The sequence below is a fragment of the Haliotis cracherodii genome, unplaced genomic scaffold, assembly GCF_022045235.1.
Source record: "Haliotis cracherodii isolate W230 unplaced genomic scaffold, xgHalCrac1.p SCAF_1, whole genome shotgun sequence".
Classification (NCBI taxonomy): Eukaryota; Metazoa; Mollusca; class Gastropoda; order Lepetellida; family Haliotidae; genus Haliotis; species Haliotis cracherodii.
Genome location: NW_027266264.1, coordinates 76924527 through 76949508, shown reverse-complemented (window position 1 = coordinate 76949508; position 24982 = coordinate 76924527). Strand labels below are relative to the sequence as shown.

General features: G+C 37.0%; 1 protein-coding gene across 2 annotated transcripts in view; it reads right to left on the bottom strand.

Annotated features, from left to right (window-relative positions):
- LOC139476716 (solute carrier family 12 member 2-like) overlaps nt 1–24982 on the bottom strand; it is an 87820-nt gene that overhangs the window by 39569 nt on the left and 23269 nt on the right. For both annotated transcript variants that reach the window (XM_071259437.1, XM_071259447.1), the window contains exons 2-7: nt 21863–22006; nt 20925–21096; nt 3005–3144; nt 2647–2757; nt 1079–1190; nt 240–367 (exon numbers count right to left, since the gene is read on the bottom strand). In XM_071259437.1, the coding sequence (XP_071115538.1) occupies nt 240–367; nt 1079–1190; nt 2647–2757; nt 3005–3144; nt 20925–21096; nt 21863–22006 (807 nt within the window). The remainder of the gene's footprint in view (nt 1–239; nt 368–1078; nt 1191–2646; nt 2758–3004; nt 3145–20924; nt 21097–21862; nt 22007–24982) is intronic.

Sequence of the window (24982 nt, the reverse complement as noted above, 5' to 3'; positions counted from 1 at the left end):
CTAAAACATGTACATATGTATCATATATCACAACACTGTCATATGCTTCATAACGGGAGAAGTTCCATACCACGGAATCAAACTTGTGATTTGTTTCATTCAAGAGCATTTCCCTGTTATCTCAAATATCCAATGTATGTTATCTAGCTGAACTTATTCATAAATTAGTAATGTATTTACAGCAGCTCCTAAATAGCATAAACATTCCTGAAAATTATAGCGAATTGTCTTCTACCAACCTTAAGATCCCCAGAGATGTTGGCTCCAGCCAAAATTCCAGTGGCCGCCGGGAAGAATACAGAAAACACAGAGAAAAACTCCTGCCCCTCCCCAAATGCAGGAAGCATGTTCTCAATAAAGAGATCAGCTGAAAATAAAAGCAGTAAAATTTCAATAGAAAAGTTTTGAAAATTATCTGCCAGCAATAAGATGTTGAAACTGTCATAAGCAGGCAACATTTACATGTACACAGGCATAGGAACGGCCCTATTAAAGTAATTCAGTGCTTGTTTCAGTTTTACTTCACTGACATTACTATACAGATATATGTCATAATTATTACTGGCATCAAGGATTTACATCCCTAGAAATTCATTTTCAAATATACTGATGGAAACTAATATGGAAACAATGAAAAATACAGGGACATTTGCCTTAATGACAGTACTAAGTAAGATAAGAATTTATGGATAAACAACTTCTTTATTACAATTAAGAGCACCTCCTGCTTGTACATATACTTGCCAACCACACTCTTTATATCACTTGCTTGATAACAGTGTTAGAACCTACACCGAAACATCGCTCTTAATTGTAATAAAGAAGATGTTGATCCATAAATTCTCATCCTTACTTAGTACTCCCAACTTCTAAATGCCTATCAAAGAAGTTAATGGCAGTAATTTGAAAAAGTGCAGATACAAATTCAACAAGACAAAATCAAATTTTGTGCCTACTTATTGTTCCCTATAAGTGTTCCCTTTTCATTTCCATCAGTATACATTTGTTTAGTATTGTATTCAATGACAATCGGACCTGTAAAAAATGTTTGAAGAGAAATTGAGGTGATTCAACCTACTTTTAAATCCCACAAATCCCTTGACTTTCTTGGTTTCTGTCGGAGGGATAAGACAACCAACAACAAAATTGATCAGCCCAATCACCAAGACAGCTAACAATATCAGCTGGGCCTAAAATAAACAAATACAATATATGTACAAAAATATCTGAATTGACTATAAGTAGCAAGTGTGCTCTGTTTTGCTCTGTAATCATCAATACGGGGCATGGATGGCCCAGTCGTATAACGTGCCATGATTTGTTGTGCAGAGTTGTGTCCCTTGGGCACGCCAGAAACCTGTGATTGTGGGTTTGAATCCTGATTCACCCTAATTATGTTTCTAGGTTTGTCAGCACCATACCCATGCTCGTGGGTTTCACCAAAGTGGTAAATGTCTGAGACCTTCATTAGTTCGGGGTTTCCTCCCACATTAAGCTGACACGCCATGATATAACTGGAACACTATTCATAGCGGTGTTAAGCCTAACTCACTCACTCACTCGCAATCAGCAATATTACAACTGTATCAGAGCAGCCTGTCTGGGATAAACAAACCAGTTGATGTTAGCATGAGCAACAACACAAGTTGATGATACATAATCAGTCATACATTTCAACAACCAATCCTCCGATCAGTTGGCCCTTATAAGAAGCAAGAGGTCTATGGGACTTGTTCTATCCAGGAATCCATGCAGGAACTACATTGTACAAGAGCAAACAGTTTATTCAACACAAACACACACAGAAATACTGTTCCTTGAGCAATAGAGAAAAGGTCTTTGGAGCAGCATTTGAATAGTCAGTATGTGAATTGGGGTTTAATGCCTCCTCTACCAGTATTTCAGATAAAAGCCCCTGCCTAGGTGATACTTGACATGTTAACCACTTTGGTGAAACCATCAGACATTCTCTGCTGACATACCAAGGCTCTGATCCTGGCATGTAGAGGACAAAATAATGGCAAAACTGGTTGCTGAATGTCAGACAAATGGGCTCACTCCAGGCTCATCTTCCAAATATCTGTTACAGGGGAAAGCAAGGCTGAGTCGTAGAACTTTTCTTTTGACCATGTTGACGATAAGATTGATGTTTGTCCCATAAAACTGTTCTAATTCTAAACCCAGATACAGTACTCCCAGTGGCTATATAGGCCACTCCTTTTGTTTCAAACCTCATTGAGCAACATCAAAACTACAAAGATAGGAGGATTGCTTGTTTGTTGTTAAATGCTCTCAACAATATCCGAGGTTATGTAACAGATGTCTGTAACTAATAAAGTCTGGATCAGAAAATTCAGTGATTGATATTATGAGCAATGGTCCATGCCATCATGGCACAGTGACGTACTATCAGTCCCCTGAAGATCCGGATTAGAATTGTTATTAGGATTGTCTGGTTCAGACACAATTATTTACAAACCATCATCATATAGCTGGAATAATGCTGAGTTTGGCATTTAACAACAAACAAACAAAACATACTATCAACCATGTCCAGCCAATCCACTCAGTTAAGCATGGGTTGCCTGGGTTCGGTTCCCTATTTCCTTGCTTTAAACAATGAAAAAGTCATCCTTTTATACTCACCCTAGCTTCCCAGTCCATACCAATAATAGCAATAGCTAGGAGCAGAGATATCGTGATGAACCCAATTATTCGGATATCATTGGTTTCATCTATCATCAAGGCATTATTATTCTGAAAACAAAAAGTATCTTAAAAGGCATTTTATCATGCAATATTTGTCTTTTATTACCAATGATCACAGGTTTGATAAAAATAAAAGCAGAACTTTTGAATTCCTGTTTTAAATGTTATATCAAATCTAATATCAACCAAACGAAAAGTTAAAGAAATGTTAAAGAAATATGCACATGTAATATAATATGCATTAATCCAAGCAGTATTTCACTGTCTAAAATGTTCAATTAACAAAGTTTCTCACCTTTAATAAATCTCGAACAGTTTCTGCAAAGCCTACTACATACATTGCAATAGCTACAGCGTTGGCGACTGAAAAGATGAGGCCAATAGCACCACCAAACTCAGCTCCCAAACTACGGGATATCATATAATATGCACCACCTGAAAGAAAAGAAGTTTTAGTTTTATTTCTGGAGTAAATCTGTATGGATTAGAATATAACACAAAGAAGAAATTCCAACTTGTCCCAAGGACATGTACCTTTACCAATGGTTACCATTGGGCTCACTGAACTTATAATCACCAATTGACGTTGTCTTATCCCCAAGTCAGCAATATTCCAGCTACCATATATCACCTGCAAATATCAGTCTGGACTAGGAATACAAGTGACTGAAAGGAATTATCCACACTATCAAGCACATGAGTGAGTGAGTGAGTCGGGTTAAATGCTGACTTGTCAGCTTAATGTGGGGGAAAAGTCTGAAGTGGTGCAGGTCTTAGAAACCCAAGAGCATGGTTTTATGGGGTGACTATTGGGGTTATTTCACTATTGCGATTGTACAGCAATAGTAGCTCTCACTATTCCAATAGTATTGCAATTGTTGTCCACTATTGCAATAGTATTTTGATAGTAGTAGAACAGCTTTAAGGCTTGATAATTATATTAATCAATGTAATCAAAATGAATAAAGTATTGCCAACAATTTCAAAGATGGACTCGAACCCAATTTATGACAAGGTTCATACACATGATACAGATATGAAACATTAAACTTCATGGCTACATAGTGTTATTTTCAAGGCTTTGTCAGTTGGGTTATTATCTTTAGTCTGTCAATATTTTATAAAATCCAGCATACATATATTAGTCGTAAAGCGGTATGTTTCACCAAACCAAAAAATATATAAGTCTGACATGGATTGTTCACAGTTTTTCGCACACAAATCTATCACTTGATAAATCTTATTTAATCATCTTCGGTAAATTCTTTCGCGTTCTTTAAAACTTAATTCAAGGCTTTTCAAGTTATTTTGGTGATTTTCAAGGCCTTTCAATGTTGACACTTAAAATCAAGACTTTCTAATAGGGACCTTAAAATTCAAGGCTTTTTCAATCCTGTACAAACCCTGGACTAATTGCAACTATTGAAAGTATGGATTGTGTTATATGTGGTAAGTTGCATGTGATGGAGTTGGTATTCTATGTAAGGAGTTAGAGAGGACCTGGTAATCCCATCTTGAGTCTATTCACCCTCATCAAACTATCCTATCCAACCCATGCTTCAACTCAAATCATTAGATTGCTTTCCATCTTTAACCCTAATTAACAATAGCCAGGTGGCTTCCTAGTGTCCTTGAGATTTTCTGCAACAGTATTTAATTCTAAGAATTCCCTTAATCTTCAACTTTAAACAATACGGTTATGACAAGAACCCCTTGAAGATGATGGTTAATATTGAAGACTCATAACTGATCTATCACTTGGCATTTGATAAATCTTAGGGCAAAAGGAAACAAAAAACGCTATCTCTCATTTCAGAGTTCTGGTTGCTGTTTTTAAACTATACTTAACATTGCTAAAGGTTAGTGTGCTTGTCGCAGTACCTTAGAAAAAACAAAATGAATAATCTTGAAATACTAGGCAGGATTTCTTAATACCTTCCAGCTATGTAAATAGGAATATACCTGTATTTCATCTTTCAGAGAGTGAAATCTGATAAGTGCTTATGACTTCAGGCAATGTGAACTATAACTTTCAGGTAGTAAAATTACTTGTTTCCCACCAGAACTTCGACATATATGAATCACTAGTCAGACATGAGCTGTCTGACACATGGTGTCAAAGCCTGTTATATCTTGCGGCAACTGTCAAGGGCGGGTATTTTTTATAATTTTTACATTTGCAAATGTCTGTCCCTGCAAAACTATAGTAATGCAATACCATATATGACCGCGTATAAGCCGAATTTTGAGGACCAGAAAAAAGATTCTGTAGAAAGGGGTCGGCTTATCCACGGGATACACTTTCATAATAGTATTTTTCAGATCGTGATCTGTCAGAAACATCGGCTGAATGACGGTCCGATAGATTACAACTTCCTGAAAGTTTGGAAGTTGCCACGACTAGAGCCATTATTGTTATAAATTATCAATAGTAGTTTGAGAAGTACCTTCATATTTTTTCAACGTTGATTTCTGTGATTTATTCAACAAATTATTAATACATACCTTTAAATTTTTAAAGAGTGTATTGTGTCATGCCATGAAATCTGAAATATGTTCTTAACAGAATACTTATTAGTCTACAACTCTGGGAACAATAAACAAAAAAAATTAAAAAAGAAAGAAAATGTATTAATACATGACTGACAAGTCATTCAGCTGACTGGGAACTAGTAGGATACCTCAGATTATTGCCAGGCATTTTCTGAAAAGATGTCCAACATCTCTTCAAGCAGAGTGTATTTTTTATCTCAAATAATGCCAAGGCACCGTAGCTCACTTGCTATGAAATCAACATTTTAAACAAGAGTCATCAGAAAGATGACATATCCCCCTGGCAGCTGTCTGTAAAGTAACCACTAGTAAATGTGTAATTCTGTACGTAATGAGTCAACAGTTGAATGTTCTTTAAGAAGTATACATTGTTTACCCACTGAATGGTTTTCGAATTCTGGCCCGGAAACGAACCCATTCCCCAATTGAGTCTATGTCCAATTTCTTTCAATAAAAATTTAAAAAAATAAAAATTAGAAAAATCCCAAAATATCAAAAGGCACCACTTCAGTATGTACCTGATAGATTTGCCAAGTTTCGATCAAATACACTGAATGGTTTTTGAATTCTGCCCCGGAAAATGAAATGACTACGGACGGACGGACGGACGGACAGACTGGCTGATCGCTATATCCCCCGCATTATATGCCGGGGGGATAAAAACAAAGACAGCCACAGATCAAAAGTTGATATTTCATTGAAATTCCAATAGTTCCTGTAGCGATACTAAAAACTAAAACTGAATAATTAGGCAAAATTTGATGCCATGAGGAGACACTAAAATGCCAAAGTTCAGCTCCCTAAATCTGTAAACTCTTTGGTAGAAGAACCTTACATAGGAAAAAATGCAAATTTGGCTGCCATTGAAAATTGGACTCAAACAGTTACTTCCTGCTTTATTTGGGATAGCCTTGAAATGTATTCAAGCTTAGTGAGCAATAATTTGGAGATTTATACTGTTGCACACATGCACATGCAGCTTCTTCTTACTTGTTTCTGATTGTAGTCACAGTTGACTTATTGAATGAATAAAGGTTATAATGCAAAATGATCGTGTTTAATAAGCTTTTCTACCGTTTCAGTTGCTTTTACGAACCTTACAAAGATCTACAAGCCGAGGGCTAGCAGGAAAGCATAGCAGTCGGACCCTGCAATAAAAGGAACTGCAAGAGCTCCTCCATTTCTCCTACAGCACAGTCACTTCAGTGTAATATTAATGTGTTTCTGGTTGCGTTCACATATAGGCTGCAAAAAAGTCTTCATTTCAGATTTTTCAGTCTTCCTCATCATCATCATGACATTATCAACTGATCAAAAACAAAATGCTTGTTTCAATATCAACTTGCATTCCTGAAGTCAAAATCATAAAGGTCCTACTGCACGTTAACTGCTCCCAACGGTCATAAAATATCTCAACAATATTGCTTCAATAGCTCACACTTAGCAAAAGTTGCCACAAAGCCACAATTCTATTGCCATATTCAACAGATACAATACCCAGCATGCACACAAATGTCCAAGGTCAACTTTCTGAATACTTCTTTATGAAACAGAAATAACAAATTCCATAGATAGAAAAAAAAGGAAACCTCATAGAATTATCATAATAAAGAGCACCGGAAATGTAGTTATAAAAATATTTAAGTCGTGTTTATTGGGGCCAAGAGATCAATAATTCAAATATTTCAAAGTCAGACCTGAAGAAGAATGATCCGTATCATGGCTGGTAAACAGGCAACCAATCACTGTACCCATCAAAAATTTTAAATTCATAAATAAACTTGAACATCAAACTACAATTTCATCGCAAGCAACTTCATATATTAAACCTTACAATCTGGTCTTGTTAGACAACGTTATCCGTCATGATCGATGGGTCTCACTTAATCAATACAGCATTCAACAATGAAGCTGGATGATCACATAGCCCCTGCCTGTGGGCAAGTGAAAGTGCTCCCAACCGTTCCACTGAACACTTCAAAAGACCACAGCGTATTATCTGTAGATATTAATAGTATCGTCTTTGTATTACACTTCTAAACACATCATTCATGAATGGTTGCCCGCTTTTGCAACAAAATATATATACGAAAATGACCTTTTCTTTTCATGATCTTATCATACACTAGCATAATGATTGTTCGAAACCTCCTTAAGCATTTGTAGCATAACAGCAATGTAAATATTTGATGGCTTAACAATGGGACACTACATACAGTTCCTAGCTCCAGTTAGGACGTCTACAATATGTCCCAATGGGACACCACATACAGTTCCTAGCTCCAGTTAGGACGTCTACAATATGTCCGAATGGGACTGGTGATTTTCTGTTCCTAGCTCCAGTTAGGACGTCTACAATATGTCCCAATGGGACTGGTGATTTTCTGTTTCTAGCTCCAGTTAGGACGTCTACAACATGTCCCAGTGGGACTGGTGATTTTCTGTTTCTAGCTTCAGTTAAAGGTCAAGTATATTCAAAATTAAATTGGAAAAACGGTAATAGCGTAAGACAATGGACAACACCATAAGCACAATACTATGTCACTGAGCAGTGGGTCAACATCAACCAAGCATCTCGAGAGGTGGCATCCAATTGTGTACAAATTCATTGAGATACTGCAGGTTTAGCTGGATGATACTGAGATCACAATCCAGTTAATTTGATGCCAAATACTTTGTAGTAATGTTAGAAATTATTTTCCCTTGGAAATTGACTTAATACAGCATTAGAAACTGGCACTAGTCCTGTAGTCCTTGCCAAACTGCCCTATAGTTAAGGTATGATAAGAACTTGTAGACATTTTACATTTTAAGGCTTCTGCTATATGTTGAGGACTAACAAATATTAGTTTCTGTAATATGTTTTTTCTGCAACATAGTGGAGGTTAGTTTGTCTCATATTACCTGATTTATCAACCTATTTGACCTAGCTTAAGAGGGATCAATTAAGAATATTAAAAGAAGCATCCTGCCTGAGCAAAGAAGTCAAATCATGATAAGTATATTAACTTGGAATTCAGTTTTACTCTGTTCTGTCATGGTGACAGTATGTCTTAACCATTATGTTTGAAAAATAAGTTAAATATTTGTGTCTTACAGCTACAAAAATCAGCTATCACTATAGCTGTTCAAAATATACCTAAAACATCAATGCCGGAGAATAACAAGTCTCGATTATCCTCCAAAACATATTCTACTGGTTGTAATAGACAAAATAGCCGGGGGAAATATTTGAATGGATCATTGAAAATCACCAACACCAGTGATGAAAACATTCATTGATAGACAAGTTTTCTATTGAAACATACTGATTCCCAAGGATTTCATACAATGCCTGTTTCCTCTTCCTGCTACATCTGTCTGTCTTTGATGTCAAAAGGTTTGTGGTCCCAATCCGGGATTATGATTTTCTGTCACATTAACTGCCTGAACACTGACGACATAAAAGCATTGCTGCCAAACCCTAAGATGTTTAAAACACAGTAAATCTGCTCCCACCCATCAGTTATCAGACAGGCAGAGTGATGTAACTAACTACCCAGCATCAAAAAATCATATTAGCCCACTGCCAGATCTATTTCCACATCCACAAATAAGCCATGTTATCCTGCAGGAAGATGCCTCGCAAAATTCCTTTCACAGCTTTCATCCACCACGATTTATTCTAATACATTTTGACACAATCTGAATAATAATTTTCCAACAATGTACAGATTTTCATAAACCATGAGCTAAAAATGTGGAATATGCAAAAGTAGATTCCCGTAGACATCATAGAAATTGAATATTGATGAGGATGGTCTTAAGCTGCAAACTCTAAGGCATTTTGAGTTTTGCCTCATTTTTTATACAAAAGGTCATATCTTCCCAAACAAAAATATTTAACATTTATCATTTAAATGTCACACATGATCAATAACATTTTTGTTGGCCAAATTGACCATCTAAGCAATGCTTCTATTCTATCAGTTTGAACTCTAGTCCGAGACTGTTGACGGATACAACTACAGACTACCGCTACATGTGGTAAAGTTCAGTGCTATGTCAACTCCATCATATGCAAGGCAATTATCACCATATCTTGCAACTCATAACTCAGAACCAAACTTTTCATGCTATTCTGTACAGTTACATCAGTGCTTCGATTTCTTGGTTTGGTGATTGAAAGAGCAAGATGCCCTCTGTATTTGAAATTGAGGGGACCTTGTGGTACTTAAAAGTTTTCTGGTATAAAACCTTCATATAGGGATCACCTAAAACTTCAACATTATGATATTGTCAAAACCCTACTAGAATCCCATGACTTCTTAATTTCAGTGACATCTATTAACAACAAAAATTGGAAAGTGATCATAGCAAGAATTATCAACTAAGAACATTTATTTCAGGAAATGTCTTAAATGGTTTGATTTATCCCCAGGGAAAGACTCTTGTTACCGACAATAGCTGGTTGGTTTGTTGTTTAACGCACTCAGCAATATTCCAGCTATGTGACGGCGGTCTGTTAATAATCTGGGCAAGACAATCCAGTGATTGACATCATGAGCATTGATCCACGCAATTGGGATCGATGACATGTATCAACCAAGTTAGCGAGCCTGACCACCCGATCCCGTTAGTCGCCTTTTACGACAAGCATAGTCACCTTTTACGGCAAGCATGGGTTGCTGAAGACCTATTCTACCCCGAAATTTTCACGGGTCTACAGACAATAACACCAAGGAACTGACAAGTCAATAACACCAAGGTACTGACAAGTTATAGCAAGGGTCGAAATTAAGTGGGGTCCAAGGGTCTTGCGATTTGTTCCTATTGCCATGTGATTGCAGTGTCTGAAATTAAGAATAAATAGGGGTCCTTGTAACTCTGCTAAATGTCCCAGAACATAGGTGGTCCATCGATGCTAATTCAATAGGGACACAAGAGCCCAGGGTTCCCCCTAGACTCCAATATCTGAGAGTCACCTTGACTCAGCCTATGAATTTTTGGGAGTCAAAAATATTTTTTGAGAGTCAAATGTTTTATTGTATGATTAATGAAATTTAAAGTGTTCACTGTTAATGTTACACTTAAAGTTAAGTATCTTTTAAATATAATATGTCTTTAGTTTAAGTTAACAAGTGCTAATTAATGTTCTAAGCTGATTGTACTACAGAGAAATATGAATGAAAAACAAAGTTTGTTGGTTTTATTTTTTCACAATCTTTAATTACTTCACAGGTCATGAAACAATTTACAGTGACACTAAAACAGGATGAATAAATAACATCAGTCTCAACTGTGAGACATAATTTTTAATCATGGATGGATATTAAAATACATTTCATGTCAGATTATAATTTAATACCACTAACTCATTTACATGTTTTATCTAGTTATCTTGTATTATCTATCAACAGTGAAGTTGAACTGAAGAATTGTGAACACTTGTAATATTTTCTGGTTGAATATAGTTTATTAGCAACAACAACACGCCCAAAGCTTTGCATTTCGTATATACCATATTTATTCGTGTATAATACGCATCCCTAATTATGGGCAATTAAATCCTGAAAAAAATATCTGTCGTGTATAATACGCACAGACTTTTCTTCAGTCTCATTTCAGGCTGTCATGATCCGTCATCGGAAATAGCATAACAAATCCGAATTGAATTACGCAAGTTAATCTTGTTGTTACACTATCTGGTAATAAAAATGTGTTCTCTGTATATCTGACCTTATGTTTGTCACCTATTTTATTAATTTTATTTAAAATTTCATTCAATAATGTTTACCTAAATTTCGGCAAAAACCTGTCCCTCCGATACTTACAATTTCCGTTTACCCAGTTCCATAGGTTCCGCTTAACCACATACTGTGACCGCGCCAAATCACATTATTCACCGCAACAATGATAATATTTTCTTCTGTTTCATTTTTTACGAGTCTACACATCTAGATAAACATATGTCATGGTTAACTTTTAGTGAGAAATAATGCCGAAACGTGAAAAACCTTGTCCATTTGCGGAGTTTTCCTTTGTTTATATCACATGCTGTCATCGAAGCCACACGGAGTGTGAGAGTTACGTTCACTTATATATATTTTGTCGTGTACCTCACAGTCCCACAGTTTTAGTAGCATATCTATATAATTATGCAAAACAATATGTAAAGCCCCCGGCTGTTTTGATTTTAGCCTTTGTTTTAAAACGAGAGAAAAGTCTGGTCATGTGACAGGCTATGCAAATTAACCCATGGCAGTGGTGTTATGCGAAGTTATGTTACTTCTAAAAACGACGATTAATTAAAAACTAGACGTAAATTTTAAGATGTTTACATATATTGTCTTCAGAAAATGTTAATTAATTAAAAACTAGACGTAAATTTTAAGATGTTTACATATATTGTCTTCAGAAAATGTTTATTAATTAAGTTCAGGTGAGTAGTTGTAATATTTTCATTCCAAAGCTGGTAAACAACAACATAGATACTTATTTCTGGACGTATTTTTCCTTAATTGAGAGTCATATACGCAAGAATTCTGCGTCAGGGGAAACCCTGCAAGAGCCCCTTTAATAACGAATGTTGCATAATATATGAATCTAGGGACACCTTAATTGCTACCTTCTACAGTAAGGCAATGACAGGGACACCTTGACCTAATGCTTAATTTATTAACACCTGTCATGTACGATTTTAACATGAACATGCAACAAGCAATAGGCAACAAGAGTCATCAGAAAGATGACATATCCCCCCGGCAGCTGTCTGCAAAGTAACCACAGCTAAACGTGTAATTCTGTATGTAATGAGTAAAGAGTTGAATGTTCTTGAAGAAGCATACATTGTTTACCCGCAAAAGATGCACCATGGTCGCATCCATATGAAATGGAAAGTAAAATAAGTGTGTTTCTGTGGGGTTTTTTTTTAATGCAAACAAATGACAAATTACAAGAAACAATAACTAAACAAGCATATAGTCAACGAAGTCATCTATATCCCCCGCCCATTTTAACACGTTATGGTCCCAAACCGGCAACTGACCCAACATTTCTCATAGACCATGTCAAAATAGCTGCAATGGAAATTCTAAAATAAACATTTCTAAAACTCCTTAAAATCAAATGGCACCAGTTCAGTATGTGCTTTATATATAGACATGCAATGTTTGGCAAGGAAATATTTAACAGTTTATTTGTTATACTCCATCAGTGAACCCACCCTATATTAAAACTTAAATCCAACTTGTTGCCATGTAAACGTAAAAAATAAAATTTTATAAAATTCCTAAATAGCAAAAGGCACCAGTTCAGCATGAGTCTGATAGACATGCAAAGTTGTGTTGAAAAGTTTTGAATGGGTTTTGACAGACTGGCTGATCGTTATATCCCCCTGCATTATATGCCGAGGGGATAACAAAACACAGTATCAGTTTGGTTTGTTTGCATGGACTTTTGCGTTGGTCACCTAGCCCCTACACAATGGTTAAACAGCTCATCAATTATTTGGGCCCCAAAGGTAGCATTGCTGCAAGGGATCGATGTATTAAAAGGAAAACAGTCAGAGATCAACCTTCTATATCTCTCCACACAGGCTGCTGAGCAACGTGGCAATAAAGGGACCATATGCTGACTCCCAGGGAATTGGGCAACATCCCCACTCCAGCATCTCTTGCATCACCATGCACTGGTTGGCAGGGATTAGTACACATCAATAATTTACAGTGTAACTTCACCTCACCAGGGAGCTGTAGAAACTCAATCTGACAGACCACTGTACTGACTACTTAATGAAATTGATTGTGTGAATTCTCTTGGTCAGATCACACCTCTTATGAAAATTCTCACTGCTGACAGATACCAATGATTTGTTAATTACACTTTTTATACCATTTGGGAAATCCTTGCCAAGTCATGGCGCTTCTAGGAAAACATCAGTGTCAAGATTGAGTAGAACAAAAGACTTTCACACTTCACAGAATAAATCGAATTGAGACAATAAAGAGTTGGGATGTGATTCAAAGCACACAGTAGGTTCTGAGAAGAATGCCTTTTTCCAGATTACACTGCCACGGCCAGAGATAAGAGGTTCTACATCCATGGCATCTTCGAATTGCTTCAAACAGGCATCTGTGATTGCTTCAAAACAGGTCTTGCTCTCAGTAATTATTTTACACCTACATAAACAAGTCAACATCAACTATAACGTCCAATAGGACTCCTTTTTCTATTCAAAAAGCCATTTGGATCTCATCATACTCATAGTTTGGCTATTTCCTTTTCTGAGCAATATTTGTTGCCTTGATCTACATATCTGAAATTAAGATGATCATTTTCACAGGTAATCAATCACCAGCCTAGAGCTCAGCACCAAAACATATGCTCTCAACAAGCTCATTGAAAATAATGTTCCAAATGAGGAATATATTTGATGTCTAGTCAGAAGGGCTACAAGATTAGTAAATCACACATATCTGATCTCATTTTTCCATTCAGGTTATATGAGTATAGCTAAGTGACTGTTGTTTGTCACATTTTATAGCAATCTTGATGATAAAACATACAGAAAACAAAACCTACGACCAATCTAGAGCAGTGCTCGAAATTGAACATTAAAGTCAAAGAGCTTTGTCCCAAACCGAAAGTAAATTGTAAACATTTAAGGGGACACGGTTTTCCTGGTCTGACTTACAGGTTGCCATGACAATATGGGTGACAGCAGCAACAATATCATTCACCCACTTACCCTGCAATGCCAGTATGGTCAATCTTAACTTAAAACATGTAACATAGCCTCATTACATCTAAATCTGACTTCTATGAACCATGACTATTAAATTCCATTAAATTAAATTAATTGTATCCAAACATAAATTAATGTTATAATGTGTCAATGCGCTTGCAAACATCAGTTATTACCAAACATGTGTAATGTGAGTGTGAGTGAGTTGGGTTTAACGCCGCTTTTAACAGTATTCCAGTTATATCACGGCATGTCAGCTAATGTGGGAGGAAAGCCCCAAGTGATGCAGGTCTCAGACGTTTATCACTTCGGTGAAACCCACGAGCACGGGTATGGTGCTGACAAACCTCGAAACATAATCGGGGGCGAACCGGGATTCGAAATCACAATCATAGGTTTCTGGCGTGCCCAAGGGACGCAACTCTGCACAGCAAATCACGGCGCCTTAGACAAATGGGCCAAATCCTGTTGGTACGGGTTGTAATTGGGAACATGTGTCCTTGATCAAGAGCCTACAGTCTAGTATTGATCCTATCTTTGTATCAATTCCAATGTTATCATCAGCCAAATAACACGATCTCCAGGCTTAATTACTTTCTGATGGCCCTTGCTTGTGCCCATCTCCCTCCTGGAACATTTACTTGTCACTGAAGCTCTTAACACCAGTAGGATGAACTTTGGCAATCAATCTTGCCTATACAACCCAAGACGGCTGGTCTAACTTAACAATGTTCACGACTAATACTGCTAATACAACACAACAAATCTGCAGATAGGGCCAATTAGCATTACCTTGATTGGTAAGTGTGAGTGAGTGAGTGAGTGAGTGAGTGAGTGAGTGAGTGAGTGAGAGAGGTTTTACGCTGCTATATCAAGGAGGGGGGCACCGGAAACTGGGCTTCAAAACATTGTACCCAGAATTACCATGAAGTAACAAGTATGATAGATGACAATGAACACAAATTGTGTATCAGTCTTTATGACGATACAAAATAAACATTTGTTTTCTAAAAATCATTCATTCAAAATCAACTTGACATGGGCACATAAAAGTAATCTGTAAGCAATTTAAAAAGTAAAACAGTCATATACGGTAACCAACATTTATAACGTACAAAACTATAACGAACTTATGTTTTGGTCCCAGCCATTTGCTGTATATATGCTGTGCATATGCTCATTATGAACTACAGTTTTAACAAACTAATATTAGGGGTCCCTTTGACTTCGTTATAACCGCAGTTTACTGTATATCATGTGTTTAACAATATAGCTGCAGTCCCAGCATCCTCAGATAACAAAGCAATCATTACATAGATATCATTTCTGCAATTTTACTTCAAGAGCATCAGACCGCCTCCGTGTTCTAGTGGTAGAGTGACCGCCCGGAGAGCGGAAGGTCCGGGGTTCGATCACCGGCCGCGTCATACCAAAAGACGTTAAAAGATGGTACTTGTTGTTACCCTGTCTGGCGCTCGGCATTAAGGGATTAAAGCAAGGACTGGTCGGCTCGGAGTCAGTATACTGTGTCTGAGTGGGGTATTCATGGTAAACTGCGGCATGGTATCTAAGTGGGCTAGCTCTATAAATCAGTCCGGTCTAGTACAAGCAGCCACACACGTGCATGCACGTCGCTATATAAGTGCAATAATATTGGACGCGACGTCAAACCCCATTTCACCTCACCTTCAAGAGCATCAACAGTTGTCAGGTTTTTTAGGAACATTTACCAATGATAGAACAAGCACATGAAGAATATTAAACAAACCAGATTAATAGTGCAATAGGGACACATAACATTTGATCCGTAAGTTAATAACAGGAAAGACAGTTTATTGCTACACAATCGCATTGGTACTTCTTCAGTGTAAATAAATATTTAATATGTTTAAGGACAAGTGGGGATGCGGATATTTTCCTCCAGCCAAGCACTATTGCATTTCAAATGATAATATGTGTATCAATAGTTGTATCAATAGTTGTATCATGTATATGGGATGTACATGCAAATTCATTGTACCTATGAAAGGAGAACAAAATAAACAAGTGCAAAAGTGAGCGTGGCTCACTAATACCCCCAACCGGCCTAGTGGGTCAGTAGTTTCAAATTAAATAGCTAGGATAGGGTTAGGGTTTGAAAAATTCATTTTAAAAAATGGAAAATTGATAAAAACATATTTTTCTTCTTTTGACTGCACCCTTCCATATGACACAGATTATATGTACTAAGTTTGAGATGAATCCACTGAATAGTTTAAGAGCAATCATGCGGACAAAGTTTTCGGACGGATGTTAGGGTTTGAAAAATTCATAAACAAATGGAAAATTAATAAAAACTTCTTCTTTTTTTCTTTTGACTGCACCCCTCCATATGACACAGATTATATGTACTAAGCTTGAGATGAATCCACTGAATGAGTTTAAGGGAAATCGTGCGGACAAAGTTTTCGGATGGACGTTGGGATTTGAAAAATTAATAAAAACATGGAAAATTAATAAAAACATTTTTTTTCTTTTGACTGCACCCCTCCATATGACAAATTATATGTACTAAGTTTGAGATGAATCCACTGAATGAGTTTAAGGGAAATCGTGCGGACAAAGTTTTCGGATGGACGTTGGGATTTGAAAAATTAATAAAAACATGGAAAATTAATAAAAACATTTTTTTTCTTTTGACTGCACCCCTCCATATGACAAATTATATGTACTAAGTTTGAGATGAATCCACTGAATAGTTTAAGAGAAATCGCGTGGACAAAGTTTTCGGACGGACGGACGGGAACCTTGGTATAACTATATACCCCTGACCTAAAAGGTTGGGGGTATAATAAAACAACCATTTCAATTGATACATAGCAAGTGCACTGAAAGAACCTATCCTATTGCTCCAAGTAACCTCCCTTATTCATAGCTACTGATCAATTCAATACAAGTACATTGACACTGCGTGTGCTTCCTCTGCTAGTCACCTGCTAGTATGGCGGTACAGTTCAACGTGAGTTCTGAGCCACCTCATGATGGGCATCTCAAGATGACAATATCATTATGAACTTGTAGCCCACATTCAACATGGTATGACAAGAAACTCCAAAAGCAGTTAACAAGCATATTTCAAGATATTTCCCAGTGCTAGCATGTCCTGCAGTGCTGTGACCCACTATCACCATTTCCAGGGAGCTATGGACTATGTGTGGTATATCTATCAGTTTAAGGAATTAATTGACGGTTGATTAAGCAATCGGCACTATGACCAGACATGTCAAGGGTATAACTTTTTATCCTTCTAACAACGCGTGTCAGTCCGACGTTGATTAATGAATAATTTGCATATTCGTATATGCAAGAGGCGACGTACGTTGATTAATGAACAATTTGCATACTCGTATATGCAAGGGGCCGACGTATGGTTCCTGTGGGAAGTGACAACTTTGAGACGATGACTTGCGGTATATACAGTTTTACTTTATACAAGTAGATATATACATACAAAAGACACTTTGTGCCATGTCAGCACATAGTGGTTGTGGTTGTTGTCTTGGTGCCCCAGAGCACCCAGCCAAACCCTAGCTAGGCTAAGGGTAGGACCTTTCTTTTCTTCTTCCTTTTTTCCCCTCTCTGGACCAAGGCTTATATATAGCCATGGTCACCTGACATTTAGTTAGTAAGTGTTTCAAGGCATATAGATGTCATGGCTCCAGGATAATGAGCCTTTGCAATCAAATGTTCTTCAGACAATGGATGTCGTAAATCAGTCGCTATGACACTTCACTATCATGTTCCAATGTTAGAGAACAAGGAATTGTGGCATTGTCATTCTTTTCTGGAATTAATGTCAGGAACAATATTTCATTCATCCAATAATGTGGGGGGAAAATCCAGTGACTTTGGCTGCAGGTCGTCATCACACTGGTGAACCCATGAGCAAGGGTGTGGTGCTAAGAAACCAAGGATAATTAATAACAAATATAATTATAGCAAAGACGGTTTTAGATCCATCCATTTTCTAGGACATTGACTGATTGCCATCCAAAATGTCCCAAACAGGTTTTTTCAAATGATATACAAGAATGTCTTTTCAAAACTTGACAAAATAAAAAATATCCTAATGCCATTGTCTCAAGCAAAATCACTGGGAAACTATGGGATTCAAACACATGACCAGCAGATCCTGCAAGGGGTGTAACTCTGAACAACTCAAAACATCCAAACACACCCCACCCATGAGACTGTAACAAAGAATCATTGTTGGCCTCTTACACCTTGTGTGAACAGTGAAAAGGAACAAGTGAGGAGTATTACTGGGTTAACTAAAATCTGCAGTAGGCAATTTGGATGAAGACATGAACTGGAATTATTTTATGATTATTATCATTGTTATTATTATTACAAAGTAAGTGTTGCCATCCCTGCTTGTGAATTTCAACCTTGACAAGTACATATGGTTCATAAACAAATGGTTTCACTAACTACAACCAGTCAGGATAAACAATCTTGTAAACAATGTCACCTCTTAGGCAGTGAACCCACTTAATGGAATTATTTCATGCTTAAAATATATTGAAAACAACATATAAACAGCACATTTTGAATGCAACGTAGCGACATAATGATAGTCACAAACTGTAACCAAGGTAACAGCAACATATGAGAAAAAATATTTTATTGGTGACACAATGAACGGATGAAGTGTTCACTTAACATCTGGCAAACATGTGCACATTTATCACAACAAATACTTATTGTGGGTCAAATCTTGGCTAATGTGAAAACCATGTCACAACTATTTGGCAAGGTGAGGGAGCACAAGCTGGTTCAAATCCTGCAATGTCTATAGATTTTTCCTGAGGCAGAAGGGACCTGTTGGGACTAACCGGCCTGCTCCGAACAATCAGTCAGTCTAGGTCAATGAGCAGCTGAGTGACCTCAACACAATGAAAGTCAACTGTCTTTGGGACTCGGTTAACCTCACAATTACAATTGAAGCTGAGGGTAGTTCGACCCTACAATTGTTAGATAATGACCATACCAATGTATCACGGAAGTAAATGGGATCAGGCTTCCAATATCAGTGACTGTCTAACAAGTTCATTACCCCCCTTGGTGGTAATTTCACTGTCAGATGAAGCAAGGTCTGTTTGACCTCTCCGTTCAGCGGATTGTTTTTATATTGGAAATCTTTAGATACAAATAAATTCATTCTACACTGGCAATTCCAAACGTAAAATCCATTTACATTCTGTCAAGCCAATTTGAATTTGTTTTTTAAATAGATGAAGAGGAAACAAAAACGCCTTGTTTCGTTTGTTGCTTTTCAAAAGCAGACTACACTTCCTCGTGATAATCAACCTGACATTTATAACACACGGAATTGAAAGTCTATACCATGTGTACATTAACTTTGAAAAATCATCCTCATTAAAAGCTTACTTCAAGGGGTTATGTATAAAGTACTAACTATTAACTATGCCTGATTTTTAACGAGTATCAATGTGTTCATGATTAGCACATGGCCGAGCAAACATTCAGTAGGCCACTATGTTACTTCACAAGAAAACTTAAATATTCTATAATCATACGAATGATTTCAAACCTATCAGACAGAGCGAATTCATTTTTAGTTTCTATTTAATTCCTTTAGGTGCAGGAGAGTAAACAACATAGAGATGCAAGCCCTAATTGAAGCTTTGGAACAAGGGAACAGTTTGGTGTTGGATATAAATCTGATTCCATCAGGCTTAGGGGCTGGTGTTAATGGCCCTGCAAGTTTTCCATCCAATGAAGTCAACTTACCTGATTTCTCACTGTCTTTCATAGAAACTAAACTAAACCAATCCTATTTTTGTTCATATATTGTAAGGAATTGTCATAGTGAGTGAGTATGGTTTTACGCTGCTTTTAGCAATATTCCAGCAATATCAAGGCGGGGACACAGAAATGGGCTTCACACATTGTACCCATGTCGGGAATCGAACCTGGGTCTTCAGCGTGATGAGCGAATGCTTTAACCACAAGGCTACCCGACCGCCCCAGGACTTGTCATAAATACATCCTTTCTTCCACAAGGTTGGGTTTTATCGTCAAAACTTTAGTCGAGGGGTGGTATGCCTCCAAACTTATGGCATAAAGATTTTTGTCCAACATAGAAATTTTGAACCGATCCTAATCAACAAGGCAAAAAAGTTTAATTTCAGGTGAAAAAAAGTAATGTTAACAGTACTATGATGTGTGTTTTCTGAACGTAAGTAAATTATGGGGTCAAACTTCCACACATTCATAAAAGTCATCAACATTAACTGTTTTCAGAAAGACAATGTGGTGTTCCATGTTCCAAAGTAACACTGTGTACATGCTATTACTTCTTCCCTATCTGCATCCCCCCAAATCAACTGATAAACTGACTTTGAGTGTGTCTTCACATAACAACCAATGACACCTTGTATCACTGAGTAATGGATGCTTTGGTTTAACACTGTGAATTTAAAGCATGAATCTCCTTGTCATTAAATGTTTCCTGTAGAATGCTTCATGTCCCTCGTGCATTAAAAATATGTTCTCTGTGATATTTTATGGATGTAAACAATTTTGGGGGGAAGTGACAAAGCGTACATTGGAAGAGGACAAAAATAGCGCAATTCTATGCTCAAAATCCCTACCATCAACCCAAACTAATAATGATTGGCATGTCATCACTATTCAAGCTGTATCCCAGTGGCCCCTCTGTAACTAAATCTGTATCAGCAAACCAGAGCAAGAGTGAGTAAATATTACCAAATCAACAATTTTACAGCTATCTGGTCAAGTAATCACAGGACTTTTGTCATTTATTTTAATTGTATGTTGAAGACAGTTTTCAAGGTCAGCACATAAACAAGTCAGAGGTTTCTCAAAGGATCTGACTGAATCATGAAGATCTCCACATGTGTTCTTCACTTACCTCCCTTTACTTCTCCATTTGTACAAATGGCTGACATGGATAGAGCAGTAAGTGTGGTGACAACGCCGGACAGGAGGATGATGACTGCAGTGAGGCCCATGCCAGCCTGACCGACCACCCACGACAGGCGGATGAACAGCATGACACCCCAGATATTTAGCAGACATCGCACCTACGCACACAAAAACATTCCATACATGAATAAACAACACAAACATGATAGTTATTGTGAACAAAACTAGAAAAAAAGACTTGGTCGGAGGCCTTTTTCTGAATGAAGAGTCAATCAGCATGAATATGTTTTTTTGTTTCTTACACAATATAACAGATTAATTAACAATGTTTGAATATTGTGAGCTAATATTTTGTGAAAATGGGACAGTAGAGATCTCCAATTAACAACACCAGTCTGTGTCCAAAAGCCGAGTTTTGTAAGTTGAGCTATTAATGATACATTTGTTAAGTCACATAAAGCTAACAAAATTGATCCCAAATGACACATTTGTGCTAATAAGATCAAAGGTTTTTGACACAAGATGATGATGATGATGATGATGATGATGATGTTTGTTGTTTAACACTGCACTCAGCAATATTTCAGCAGTATGACGGCGGTCTGTAAATAATCAAGTCTGGACCAGACAATTCAGTGATTGACTTTATGAGCATCGATCCATACATTTGGGATACGATGACATGCATCAACCAGGTCAGCGAGCCTGACCCCCTGACTCCGTAAGTCACCTCTTACGAAAAGCATAGTCGCCTTTTACGGCAAGTATGGGTTGCTAAAGACCTATTCTATCCCGGATCTTCACAGGTTTTGTTTACACAAGCAATGTAGGAACACTAACATGATTAACTTGTCTTAAGATTTCATATATTAAGATATGCATCCAGATGAGCATAACATATTCGGTTTAATACATAAGACTCACCAGAACACCTTTGATCCAGCCAAATTTCAAAGCCCCTTGTTGTGGCTTCTTGTCAGTGGAGATTGCCACGTTACTGTCACTGACCAATCTCTCTTCCCCGGCCAGGAGGGGATCTTTGTGTCTACCTCGCATTTCTTCATCATCCTGCAACATCAAAGAATCTCAGCATAACACTCGGTACACATGGTAGGAGCAGCACATTCAATCACTTTCTTAAAAGCCCCAAAATAATGGTTAAAGTGAACGACAGTGACCGTTTTATTTAATGAGCAACGTGTGTTATTATTGAGTTTATTGATCATATACTGTGATCATTCACAGGGTGTTTTCATGAAAGTATTTACGGTAGATTGTCTGGAACAACTGTACATAATGGTGTGTTATCACTGAGTTTATTGATCATATACTGTGATCATTCACAGGGTGTTTTCATGAAAGTATTTACGATAGATTGTCTGGAACAACTGTACATAATGGTGTGTTATCACTGAGTTTATTGATCATATACTGTGATCATTCACAGGGTGTTTTCATGAAAGTATTTACGGTAGATTGTCTAGAACAACTGTACATAATGGTCCTTATTATATTTGGAGAATCAAACAGCAATGTATGCCCTATGTGCAGAATCGAAAATGGGTTGTTGACATGGGAGTATTCATATCTGGAATCAAAAACAGATTGACCATATTGACATGCAGATGAACCTATGGCGCATCAAACTTGTCGACTGCAGAGGAATCAATGTGTGGGGCATCAAACAAGTCTTGTCTGACAATCATGATAATGTCTGAAAATACTTTATTGGTCAAGTTGGTTGAGCAACAGGAGTTGAATCCAGTAGAGCAATCTTTTAGAGAAAGGGAACTAATGTGTTGGTTCATATTACCATGGTTTCAAACAAATTAAAATAAAGATTTATTGCTACCTATCTGTTTTGTAACATATATTCAGATATATAACATATTGTATAATCAATCAGCCAGACTTATCACAGTGCTGCAGATTGCCAGAGGGAATGGGTCATCGTCATTAGGAAAAAACTATCAATCCATCTATCCATCCATCAATCACTCATCAATCACTCATCTGCTACCTGGACCATCATTATCATCTATACTTATTCAGATAACCTTATGCTCTCTTCATCACATATTCCATAACATAATACAATTACTAGGATCAACACACACAACCATAAGGTCAGTCAATTACCATACGATCAGAACAGAACAGTGTTGCTACATTATACTATAATCATAAATGGAAAAATTAATCATAGGCTGTGACACAGGCAGTTTTCTATTAAAACATAGCTACCAGTCCAGAGCAATATAATGTTTTTCACGGAGTTATTTACTATACATACTATACATATATCAAAAACAACAAAGCATGTTTATGGTTTAATAAGAACAGATTTCATGTTCTCATGTCTTCAGGTGGCCTTTTTGGAGATATTAAGTACCTGGTAGTCATCAAAGGGTCTATGTACATTTGACATACCGGGTAACCCTGAAATGTTTGTTAAGGTTCTCAGGTCAGTCAGCAGATTAAACCTCTACATACTAAAACGCTATAGCCAGTGATTGCAGAAAACCTTGAATACTGAATATATATGGGGTTTCAGATCGATCATTTTTGAGGACCAATAAAAGCTTTATAGTATACAAACACAGAGTTATATCAGCAGTTTAAACTGTTCAACTGACAGAGCTGCTGTGATCGATGGAGCAAGCGTCTGAGTAGAGGGCACCACAGACATCACTTCAGTGATTGATTATTCCAGAAATAAGGTTTCAAGAATGTTTCCTCAATAAATCGTGAAATTTCGAAAGTCTTTCTGGGGAGAACATGGTCCATGGCCCGGAGCCAGCTTCCTGCCTAAATCTAGATATTGTGCTTAATACATGCATGAAACGTAGTAATTTTCATTAAATGGTAAATTGGTATACATAATAGAATATGAACTAGTAGGGGACCAACTGTTATTTCAGAGACAAGAGAAGCATACAACTTCTACTTGGTCATGCCTGGTCTCTCTTTAACACAAAACTGATGAACACTCATCTTTAAACTGCGAAGTATGTACGTCATAAAATAAAAAACAGAGACATCAACATAACTTCATTATTTCAGTTCATTTAGTTCATTTCTATCACTACTCTCTTCCATTTTCCTTTATTATTTACATGGCAAGGTGCTGAGGGTAATGGTCGTACTTGACAGCCCACCTCTAACCTATAACACTTGTGAAGCATTCAAAGATGGCCACTTCATCTCATGTATAGCTCAGCAACGTGTTTCACTAGAATGTTGACACACATTGCAGCTGGTGTATACATACATTATACATATTTCATGGCACTTTCCGCATGTCCAGTAACCATGTGTCCACCTTCCCGCCATTCATAGAAAAAAAACATGGAATATTGCCTGTTTTAATTACGGTACAGGTTTACTAAAATGCACGTCTGCCAATACTCTATCCCAAGGCACATTCACTAAAATGGAGCACATAGGTGCCACACACATCACCAAGCTTACAATTCCTTCACAGGGTGGATGTTAATTATGGTAAACCAGAATGTCTACTTGTTTAACACTTGGGTCACTAGGTCAAAGTCCTAATTTTACTTGCAGCTCTTCATTCCAAATTGTACATTACAATCACATGCATCAGTTTGTACAATCACATGTATCAGTTTGTACAATCACATGTACAATCACAAGTATCAGTTTGTGCAATAATATAAAGAATTAATTCGATGGAGTCAAATAAGCTACTCTTATGGTTATTATTATTTTTAATATATATGGTAAAAGCTGCAAATAAAATAACACGATAATGGAATTTATGTCATAAAGGAATAATTTCACGTACATTTCTTCCGATCGTTGCATCAAAATTCTTCGATGTTATATTATTGCATATTTTTTTATCGAATCAGCAGTAGATAGGTAAAAAAGTGCGTATATGCGTATATATACGTTATTGCTATTGATGTTGACCGATAGCGCTCGGTAACCCTTGCAAGTCGCGTATACACTAATCAACAACAAAAGCACATGTCAGGGTGGCTGCACCTCTTTATTTTATATCCTTCAGTTCATTATGAT